Source organism: Trematomus bernacchii, unplaced genomic scaffold (assembly GCF_902827165.1).
Source record: "Trematomus bernacchii unplaced genomic scaffold, fTreBer1.1, whole genome shotgun sequence".
In the NCBI taxonomy this organism is placed as follows: Eukaryota; Metazoa; Chordata; class Actinopteri; order Perciformes; family Nototheniidae; genus Trematomus; species Trematomus bernacchii.
The window spans coordinates 5,564,439-5,576,057 of record NW_022987593.1 but is presented as its reverse complement, the minus strand read 5'-3'; the positions used below and the strand labels follow the sequence as shown (position 1 = coordinate 5,576,057).

The 11,619-nt window shown below is 40.1% G+C and overlaps 2 protein-coding genes across 2 annotated transcripts; one reads left to right on the top strand and one right to left on the bottom strand.

The window, feature by feature from the left end:
* Positions 1-1,194: 1,194 nt before the first annotated feature.
* Positions 1,195-8,165, bottom strand: arpc1a (actin related protein 2/3 complex, subunit 1A). The gene is made up of 11 exons (XM_034129349.1): positions 7,861-8,165; positions 7,145-7,238; positions 6,367-6,471; positions 5,960-6,182; positions 5,234-5,341; positions 4,985-5,088; positions 4,766-4,874; positions 3,690-3,765; positions 3,408-3,601; positions 2,091-2,181; positions 1,195-2,001 (listed from the first exon to the last, which is right to left on the bottom strand). Exons 2-11 carry the CDS (start codon positions 7,206-7,208, stop codon positions 1,963-1,965), a joined length of 1,113 nt encoding a protein of 370 aa, XP_033985240.1. The 5' UTR covers positions 7,209-7,238; positions 7,861-8,165; the 3' UTR covers positions 1,195-1,962.
* Positions 8,166-9,942: 1,777 nt separating this feature from the next.
* Positions 9,943-11,499, top strand: LOC117482340 (lipopolysaccharide-induced tumor necrosis factor-alpha factor homolog). The gene is made up of 4 exons (XM_034130447.1): positions 9,943-10,114; positions 10,207-10,335; positions 10,906-11,080; positions 11,181-11,499. Exons 1-4 carry the CDS (start codon positions 10,054-10,056, stop codon positions 11,296-11,298), a joined length of 483 nt encoding a protein of 160 aa, XP_033986338.1. The 5' UTR covers positions 9,943-10,053; the 3' UTR covers positions 11,299-11,499.
* Positions 11,500-11,619: the final 120 nt, after the last annotated feature.

The following is an 11,619-nucleotide window of genomic DNA, read 5'->3' as shown; positions in this document are numbered from 1 at the left end:
GATACAGAAAGAAAAAGGAGTATTTGTTCCAGTGAAACTAGGACGACAGGGAGGGGCATGAACACAATACAATGTTCTACAAAAAGGAGGAAGTAGAAACTGAAAAGGGAAAAAAAGCATGAAAGACACAAAAAAGAAGGGGGAGGGACTTATGATCACTTCTGCATAAAGAAAGAGGAACAAGTAGAAGGGGAGGGAGGAAAAGTAAACTGCAGACAGGGGTAGGAAACCGTGGCGACAGGAGAAAAGGTTGACTAGAATATATTTTCTCCTGTTTCTTCATGCATTTTGAGTTATAACAGTTCCCTAATCATGGCAGTTCCCAACTTCAACTTTTCATGCTTTATAAACAAAACCCCCCCAAAACTTTTAAGTTATAACTGAAAAAGGTTCAAACTAAATTATGGCATGTTTTTCTACAATACCTATTTTTTTAATTTGGGAACTATAAGCACAGTGGACCATTCTGTATAAAGAGGCAGACGCATTCATAATCCGGACACAAATATGGGAACTCTGGGGAAAACAACCCAAATGTATGACAAATCCACTGCTAACAGAACACAATTAGGTCAATAGGCGCTTTCACAAAGCACTTTTCCCACAAGGTTGAACCACAAAGGTTCATCAGAACTTAGTTCATCAGAACTCTTTAGTTCTGATGAACTAAGTACAGATCGCGTTCACACCGGAATAAGTCCCTGGGGGAGGATTAGGCAAATGAAGCCGCTGACGTCACTTCTTCTTCTTCTGCTTCTGCTTTGGGTTTACTGGCAGGCCGCAAACAACTTCACGGCGTATACTGCCACCCGAAGTCCCCGGCTGGAAGTCCCCGGAGTTGGGGACTGGCTTCAGTAGAAGCTATATCGGAACTAAAGTGGGAAAAGTACTGCGGTGTGAACGCGCCTAATAAAGAAACACAGGATTGCTATTTAACTGCTTTTAGTGCATGGTACACATGGCTTTTTATCTAATGTTTCTGGAACTAAAACCTCCTAGTTGAAAATCTAAATCTCTAAGTTACCAATTATAAAAACTGATATTCAAAGTTGTCCCCGCGTTAATAAATAGTTTTCTAGCAAACAAGAACAAATATGGAGTAAAATGTAAGAACATAAACACAACTAACTAGTATAGAAGATCCCCTCAAGGCATCTAGTCTGAGAGAAAAGACAAAGGAAGAGAAGAGTCGAGTTCTGTAAATTTACTTCATCTTTATTTCATGTCTACCTCATGATCAGTTACATAGAAATCCTCCATCTTGTGTGGTTTTAGTGAAGTAGCTACAGAGCCAAGTGCTGTTCGGCCGTGACTCCGCACAGAGTTTAGACAGCTGCTTTCTCTCTCCACCGTCAGACGCTGCACATCTCTCTACAGCCAACCTGCAACGTGACCTCAGAACATCAATAACCCGGGTCCTAATCTAAACAATGACTTCACCTGCTGGAGAATATTTACTCTCCTCCAGGAAGCAAATCATCACGTCCTCCGTTCTACTAAACATTGATGTTCAGAGATCACGTTGAGGTTGATCTGAGGTGAAATGCAGTCTGACTTTTGGATAAAACGCACCTTTTAGTGTCAACTTTTGGTACAGGAGGTTAGAGAACATAAAAACACACATTTCACTTCACGTTTGAATACGTGTCAGAGGACCTTCCCACTTTGACACCTGGTTAACCTTCATTTAAAAACAAACAAACAAAAAAATCAACAGTGATGTCACACGTCAGCTCAGTGTGTGTGTGTAGTGTATGCGTGTGTGTGTGTACTTAAGTGTGTGTGCGTGAGAGTGCTGGCACACCCAAAAAAGTGTGTTGTGTTCTGATCAGTGCTTTAGCAGACACTCGATTAGGGGGTCAGTTATTTGTGTTACTGGCTGCGTCGCAGGAGCGGCGGGGGAGGGGGGGGGGGGGGGGAATGAGGCCTGCTGCATTTTCTTCATTCATTTACAAGATTTCTTCACATGATGCGGAGACCCTGGATAGATGCTTCTAGACTCTGAGGAGGAAAACAAAAACCCACAAGGAAGTTAGAGCCAGGAGACCTCAGAGAAATGATCTGTGTAGAGGCGATTTGTGTGTTTATACCTTGATGTCCCAAATGGTCATTGCTCCATCGATGCCTGTGGTGCAGAACTTGCGACAATCCTTTTTGTCTCCTTCATAGATAGACACTTGGCTATGGACCAGACATGGAAATACATAAAGACAGTTTAATGGGAGTAAAGGCAAGGAATGTTTATTTATATAGCACCCTTCAACACAAGGTAAGTTAAAGTGCTTTACAAAAATGAGAAACTGAACGGAAATATAGAAATTATAACATACAGCAAATGATGATGGATTTTATTATACTGCCCTGACAACTTTAACGGTACTGATCCTAAATGGATCCTCAATGGACCTCTCATAAAGATATGAGATTGGGCGCTATGGTTCAAATCAGCCATAAAACTACAACATGCTGCTATTAGCACTGTTTTTATTTTTCAATTGGGTAAAAGCTTATGATTGCACATTACGACAATTTTAGAGCAAATAGTCATCTGCTTAAGATAAGGAAGGTAAGTTGCAAACTCCTAAACAAATGGTTACTTAAAAGGTAGGGTAGGTAAGAATGGAGAAACCAGCTTGAGTGCGCTAGAATTTGAAAGTACTGCCCCTTCCTTCAGACTTCCTTACAGAGCCCCTCCTCCAACACACACGGACGCGCACATGACCAATGAGGGCACGAGATAAGTTTGTGCACGAGATGGAAGGCTGACAGGCAGGTAGGCCATCCAGTTATTTTACATGTAATATATTCATTGCTATCGGGATGTTAAGAGCATTCCATGGAATATAACAAAAAGTGTTTCTGAAGTGAATTACCTACCCCACCAGTCATTAATAGGTGGCTGTGAAAATGAATAATATTAAAATATTGGATATAGAGATCCACTGAGCTTCCAATAGCATCTACTCCAGCCAATACTTTTGTTACATAACACAACATCTATTTAAGGTATTCAAATAACATCAGTAACAGGTTTATTTGGCACACTAAGCTAAAAGTAATACAATACAGCAGTCCTCAATAAACCCTCAATCGTGGTGACTTGTACTGCGTTATACAGAGAGGTGATTCTTATGTGTAGTTGACACTCATTAAGGAAACAAATCTTACAAACTCCTCTCAGTGGAGACTCCATATTTGAATTATTGAAAATTGGAAACATTCAAAACCCTTCCAAAGTTGTTTTAATGCCAACAACTCCAACATATGAATACACATTTGGTAAATTGCGTAAACTCTGAAAACCAAAACTATAAAACACAAAATCTAAACATGAAATTAAAACTGTTTTTTGTCCTATGATAAATTCCATACCCTGCCCTGCATCGTCTCTGGTGACTGTGACTCACGTGATGCTGTTCTGGTGCAGTGTGTCCAGCGCAGTGTTGCGGTCCTCGGTGGTGGCTCTCTTGTCCATGTTCCTGAAGCGCTCCATGGCGGAGATGTTCCTCTGGATGCTCTGCTTCGGGAGGTCGAGCTTCGACACAAATGTCAGCGCTGCACCATCGTCGCAACGGAACAGCATGGGGCAACAGTCGTGGCCCTGAACACGCAGACATTCATTTCAAATCATTATCCTTGATGACTGTTTATTTGTGCATGGAAATATGAAATGTGTCGTTTAATCTTACCGCAGCTACTAGACTGTTCTCTGAAACAAACATGACACTGAGGAGAGGAAGGAACTCCGTCTTCAGCTGTGAAGGACTGAACACACAAATGAATGATCAGCTTGAGAACAACTGGTTTTAATGTATCAGGGATTAAACATTTGGTACACTTTTTTGACCACATAAACCACAGTTTGCTTAATCTTCCAAACGGCTAGCCTGGATTAAACGGAATTTACAAAAACTCTATTCAACTTGTTTAAAAAGACATTTCTCTGTTGAATATATTTCAAAGGAACTTCACAATTCTGCTATTTCTTCATTCCTGTATGTTAATTCCCCTGTAAAACATTGATTTTATCTATTTTCTTTTTTTTAATATCTGTGTTTTTGTTAGATTTTTTAATGTCGTTTCAATCAGTAAACAACACATATATCTCATGCAGCACAAACTCTTTCAAAAGTGGTGTGTTATCCCAGAAATGACTGTTTTGTGTTGAAAAACCAAAAACCTGGGCTGTGTTCACTGTAGCGTTTTCTAGACTGAACCTGTTCATCTCAATTCATAACACCTGCAATTTGTTGGCAGCAGCTTGTGATTATGCAAGTGGATGTTTATCTTTCTCGCCCTGTTGGCAATGTGAGTAGATGATCTGATTACAAATGGTGGCGTGACGAAAAAAGAGAAGACACCAACATGTCGTCAAATAAATAACTAGTTAATGGCTTTTTTAAATAATATTTCGATTCAAAACTGATGATTTTAATGAAAGGAGTTAGTAACTGTTTGGACATTATGATTGTATCATCTTTTTCGTTTGCCGATGCAGTAAAAACAAAAAGATACTAGGTCAATTCTAAAACCTTAGAGCATTAGTAAACTTCACAGTCCCCCCTCATGTCTATCCTAACTTTGCAAATATATTTTGAGACAGGAAATTGAGAAAACAGATTTGTTTGGCCTAGAGGCGTTTTGGTGGGTAACAGCGAATGTAAACATCACATTTGTTTGTTTACTCCACAGGGCATGTTTAATCTAAGAAACCTGCTGGTTACAATCATAAACAAGAATGCTATTTGGGTAGAAATGAAAATACCTGGCAGTCTTAGAGCTGTCCACCACAGTGACAGTGCTGTCATGGCTGACCCAGGCCAGTCGGTTACCAGAGGCTGAGAAAGAGACTGAGTGGACCCAACCCCCTCCACCTAACAGGCACAAAGTGGAGAAAAGGGCAGATCTGGTTTAGTTCAAAGGGTTACTGCAACTCATAGGAAAGAGATTTTTTATCAACACATCTGAAGACAAAGATGCAGACCTGCTCCTCCGAACTCTGCTAGCACAGCCCCAAATGGCATCTTGCTGCCCCAGGGTGTGGGGCCTGGTTTCTCCTCAACCTCCTTAATGTAGGCTGAGAACACCCTGGAGGCCGGAGAGGGAGGGAGGAGGGGGAGAGAAGCACAAAAACAGGAATCAAAAGGAGTAAAGGAAGAGCCTGGCCAGGTTTTCTGTCATATAATCCTCCATCTCATTTCATTTGACAATTTTCAATGTTAACAGCCCTCACCTGCATTTAAAGTCACAGGATCCAGCCGCCAGCAGGATGTTGTTGGGATGCCAGTCCAGGCTGAGGATGGTGGAGCGGACTGGCTTCTTGATGTGCTTGCTCACCCACCTAAATGATGTGAAAAAGCACAGATTTGATGTTTTTTGTGAAAAATGTCAGAACTTGTAATGTATATTCATGTTAAAATGCAATGATCATTTAATCTGATATTAAAAAGGGAAATAGATACAAGTTGTGGGTGTAGTTCAGTTAAACTAAAACCTTTTTTATCTTGTCTGCTGACAATTAAAAGACCAGACATCCATTGGTCGTGACAGATGGGGTTATACACGTATACAATTCAGAAAAACTGAATCAATGAGCAAAGAAACACAGAACAGACGGACTCGAAGCAAAAAATGAGAATCCAGGTGACACATTTAGTGCACCATCTGCCTCAGGGCTGCTGCTGTGTCCCAAAGGAACACATTAATGGTGAATGAGTTTGGAGACTTTTTCACAAAAGGCCAGAAATAAATGTCAAAGTAACACTGTCTTATGCAATACTGAAATGAGAAAAAGGGACAACACACTATCAGTATAAAAGAAACACATTTATAATCCCATTAACACATCAGCAAAACAATTGGAAATATACATTTGACTAAAACCTTGCCTCCATGATTTATCCAATTTTAAAAACAGATACATTTCAGCTAATTGTAATAATTGGACCAATATTCTCACCAGTCGTTCTCAGACTCGAAGTAGCAGACAGAGATGAGTCGAGCACCACTTCCAACGGCAAACTTGTTCTCCAGCGGAGACCACTTGACGAAGGTGGCAGCTCGGTTGATCCTGAGGATGACCAGGGTGGGCTTCCATACGCCCTCCTTCTGCGACCACACATAGGCATTACGGTCTGCTCCACATGTCACTATACGGTCACTTTTGGGAGCCCAGTCAATTCCTACAACACAAAAGAGAGAGATAATGTAATGCCTCGCTGACTAATGCAGTGTATAAGGACAGCACCAGAGCTATTATACAGAATGAGAGATGTTTGCAACCTGTTTTAATGACATTACCATTACCATTACCATTGTTTTGCATGTTTGAGATACAAATAAGTATTATGCAGCCTCTTTAAATACCTGTTATGTGTCCATTATGCTCCTTCAGTTCATGGGTCTTAACCCACTGGTTACCACTCTTCTTGTAGATATGGACTTCATGGTTGTTTGGACTGATGGCAATTTCTACAGAGTTAAAGATCAAACCAGCAGGTTACTAGGATGAACGCACAGATAACAAACAAGTTGGACCAGTTTCTGGTATCTGCCATATAGCTAGCTGGAATACATGTTGGAAGAGTTTATAAATCCGAAAAACAAAAGTTTGAAATAAATGTGTTTTTGTGACCGAAGTTGCACTCCTGTTGGCAAATAAATATTTGATAGGTATAACCATTTGTTTTTAATATACAAATCAATCAATCAAAATGAAGGATATAATTAAACTAATGGTTTAAAATAAACTACAACACAACTGATCACAAAGAATAAACAATGGATAAATTGTTGGTAGAATCTGATATATCTCCAAAGAAAATCCCAAGATTAAAGAATCTAAAATATTTGCATCCAATATGTCCATCACACAACTGATATCATTTTAAGTAAACAGCAGCTTAATATTATTTCTTAAAGACAACCAATTATGAATATCAGAGGGCAACATTAAAGTGAATCATCAATAGTGTCAGCTTTTAAATAAACACTTATGCAGGGATCTACTTGATGTTAATATTTGAATGCACTGGCGTTGACTTTAGGAGCTATAGAAGAGAATAGACTAAAGTAACGAACAGTACATCTTCTCGTACAGAGCTTGGTAGTGATACACTCAGATCAGGAAAGGTTTCAGCCTTACGTGTCCTGTCGCTGTTCCACGCGTGGCAGGTGATGGGTTCCAACAGAAACTGATGAAGGGACATCTTGTCTGGGTGTGGTCCTTAAGTGGAGCTCTGCGAAGTCACACAGCAAAACTTAGTTTAGCGACGAGCGACAAAACACACCCAGAGAAAACAGCTGAACTGAACTTTGCCTCTACCGGCTTTACAGCTCCACACATGACAGCGTATATAAAAAGATGGAATACATTTCAAAATGCGTTCACTTTATCGCAACGTAAATTAGATTGTTAGCCTGGGAGCACTGACGTTAGCTAAACCCACTGATAAAAGGCAAATATTAAAAGGCTGCTTGAACTAGCCAATGTTAGCCAAAAATAATATTACTAAGCTAACGTTGGACAGCTTGCGTTCACCACAGTGAAACACTTTTGTGGAATTGGGTTGACTAGCCAAGTTAATATCGTTTTACAATTGTCTTTTTAGAAATCGTTAACAGCAAAACATAACTAGTTAATCAACATTGCTAGCTTACAATTCACCGGTGTTAAACAGGCCTTTCAGCCATATTGGTCATTTTGAGAAATATATAGACGTGTTGCTATCCACACTGTGCCCAGACGGCCTCTCTTTACTATGTCAGACCCCGGTTTTTCCTCGGAGGAGATGCCTTTACTGCCAATGATAGCTGCTACACTGTTAGCCGTACATTCCGCTAGCCCGCTTGCTAACTCACCTCGTCAGTCCGGTTCTCGGTTAGCCGGCAAGCTAAGTGACGCTAGCGGGGAAAGGTTAGATCGGGGATGGACCTGAATTCGCGGACTCTGGTCAGTCGACACGAATTCGTCCAGGAATGTTGAGGGAATGTCAAGACGGCCAGTAGGATACGACCGGGAGCATCCGGAAGCTAACTCGGCAGCAAAACCCGTGGATGCCTGGCTGACAGCTAGCTTAGCCTCATCACGCTAGCTGTTACATTCAAGTGGAAAAACCTCGGCTCGTTCACATCGACGTCCCCACACAATCTCTGACGAACGCGTAAGAGCTCCTCTAGTGGTTCAAATAGAAACACCCAAAGTGGCCAAACCGGTTACAAAACACCACCATCTAGTGCATCGTGTTGACTAATCCCCCATTAAAACTCAGCAGGGCAGTGGCTATGAATGACCACAGTGTCAGGATTTATAAACTGAGATAAAAGATTAATTCCCAGGGGCCCTGAAAGCGCCATAAACAATACCATGATCACAAGGGCCTTGAGATGGTTAAGGTTACGTGATCTTGAGTACCAGTGATGGACAAGATGTCCCTTCAATGTCTAATGTCTCTGAAGGTGATCCATGCATGCATCCATGCATTCAACATGGTGAATAACTTCTAAGTAGTTACAATTGAATTATGTAAATTGTAATCCCTGGAATACGCAGTTAGAATCAGCTTTTTTTTTTAAAGCATTTATGCACAACCAAGGAGGTCTGACAGATTTTTCTTAATGTAGCCTACTAACACATACATGGACATGAACAGCTAAGAACAAGGAGGACATGCTAGGAAAAAAAAGGTAGGGAATATACATGACTATATGTAGCCTACATTGGTATGTAAAAAGGTGTGCATTGGTTCACATAGGTGGAGGTGAGTGATGAGAATTTCAGCTGCTTGAGCTATTTGTTTCCTTAGCTTCTCCACTTTAAACCCACTCCAGGCCACTTCCCAATCGCACCACACTGAACTTACATTTCAATTTACAGGGGGGCCCAATAAGCACATTTTTGCAGTATGGTTTCTAAAGAAGACTTATTTGGCCATGTTCTTCACCCATTCATTATGTGCTGAGGCTTTCATGGCTCACCACATATTCAAAGACGACATTGGTCTGTACTTTTTTTTAATTTAATGCAAAGAATAGTATCATTATTCTGCCAATATACTATTTCTGAGAGTTTATTATGACCAGTGTTTTCACCAAGTATGCCATGGTGGTAAAAAAGAAAACCTGGATACATTTGATTAACGCTTTAATTATATACCACATAACATAGCTCATAATTTAAAGGTGGGGTAGGTAATTTTGGAGAAACCAGCTCGAGTGTGCTAGAATTTGAAAATACACAGCCGGAAAAAATGTGCCACTTCCTTACAGAGCCCCTCCTCCAACACACACGAACTCGCACATGACCAATGAGGGCACGAGATAAGTTTGTGCACAGATGGAAGGCTGACAGGCAGGTAGGCCATTCAGTTATTTTAGCCGGGTCGGCTAAAATGATTGGTCGTGCTTTTTACAGTACTACGGCTTCCACAGATTACATTTTTTTATGGATTTTTTGTCAAAGCACTTAAGATATTCAACATCGGGATGTTGAGAGCATTCCATTGAATATAACAAAAAGTGTATCTCGAGCCGGTTTCTCAAACTTACCTACCCTACCTTTAAGTGATGCCTGTACTTGTACTTTAGGTACCATTGCACTGACCAAAGTCTCCCACTAATAAACAAGCTGGGAGTGGTGAGGATTTTATTTACATAAATAATGTTATACAGGTCTTGTTAAATTTACTTCAAACACACCTATCATTCATTTATTGAGCAACAGTATACATCTAAACCTTTTATTCCAATTGTTCAACCAATGGAGTGAAAGAAGTTAAGATGCTTCCAAATTACAGTCAATCAATCTCCATTCAATCTGCATTAAACCTTACACAAATTGGCTCTTCTGTCAAACTTTAAAAAAATCACATTTGCCTATAATTTTAAAGGTCATTTTGCTATTGCCTTTTGGGTAATAGGTTCTTCAACCAATCAGAGGAGATCTCAATCAGCACCTCTTATTTGCACCTGGTACACATTCAGATGAACTGCAGCTGACTGAAAACACCAAAACACATCAGATTCTTGTTCACACATTTTAGCATACATTTTGAAATGGAGTCATTATCAAAAGCAGATGAGCCGTTTCCTACTTCTCAGCCGTACTTCTTACCAGGTAAAAAACTCTCAATATACTTTATTTACAGAGCCAGAAATCATAGGTTTTAACAGTACACAGTTAAATAAAGTTTGTAATTGTTCTTCCAGATGAAAGTCAATCGGTACGAGCTCCGAGGATCTACCATATCAACTCACCTTTCAGCCCTCCACCACCTCCTTGCTTCTCTTTTTCTCCTGGAATTGGCTGCTCCACTGAAACTTACCCATCTCTTACTGGTACATGCTCACCTAACATCTGCCTCCATTTTGAATATGTAGAGCAGGCCTAAATGTCATTTTGTGTCTCTTTCACATTTCATTTCATGGCTGTTTTTCCCCTTGTCATAATCGTTGTAAATCTTTGTGTTACTTTGCAGCTGTTCTGCATGTATTTGTAGTAGTTTGTGTCACTTTATACTTTTTTGTCATTTTGCATCTCTTCCTAGTTGATACAAGTCTCTTTGAGTTACATTTTGGAGGTGAAAGCCAGGGAGGACTGACACTTTGGGACCTTGGGCCTGTGTCCAGTATTTCTGTTTACTAATTTGTCCATGCATGAAATGGGAGGAAATGCAACAATTTGTCATTCAGAAATAATTCAAGTTAAGACATTTCTGCTTTTGGATGACACTATGGTAGTTAAACCTCCTACAGCATTGATTAGAGAATGTTAAGGACTTAAACTATCATTTGAAGTTAAGGTATCTAAATATCCTAATGTTACATTTGAAGTTAAGGTATCTAAATATCCTAATGTTACATTTGAAAATAAGCTTTCCTTTTCCTCCCCACATTTCTTCTCTCCAGCTTCCCCTGTTCCTATATTTACACCCAAGCTGAAGTTTGTGAGCTATGAGACGGAGCTGTGTTGCTCTCCGGGTCTGACGACATGTACTTCCTGTCAGACGTGGGTCACCACGCAGGTCATCTTCAAAGTCGGGAGGCATGCGTGGCTCATGTGTCTGGTGTTTGTATTATGCTCGTAAGGGACTCGATCAAATACCTTAATCTGGTTATCTAATTACCCAGCATCATTCACACATTGAAAATGCAAAGACTGATGTGTGATTTCTGTCTTACAGCTTGGTGCTTGGATGCTGTCTGATTCCTTTTTTCGTGAACCATTTCAAGGATGCCTATCACACTTGTCCTCGCTGTTACAGGGTCCTCCATGTACACAGGAGGTCCTGCTGTGAATGAAAACACACACGATTGACTACCAAGAAGTCAAACTGATTGCTGATGTGTTTTTTTATCTGTCAGGATAACCTAAAATGAATATATTAATGTGTAAATTGTAAGAAGAATACATTGCTTTCTGTCATGTATAATTTAGACATCTTTATATTTTACCTTTTGTAACAACATCATATTAAATAAATATTTTCTGTGTCAATCGTTTTTCATGTTTCCTGTCCTTTTTTAAAGCGAAGCCATCAGAGGAAAATGCTGAGCAATGCAATCGCAGGTTGTGTATATAAATGATGCCTTTCCACATTTGACAAAATAAGAAAACTATTT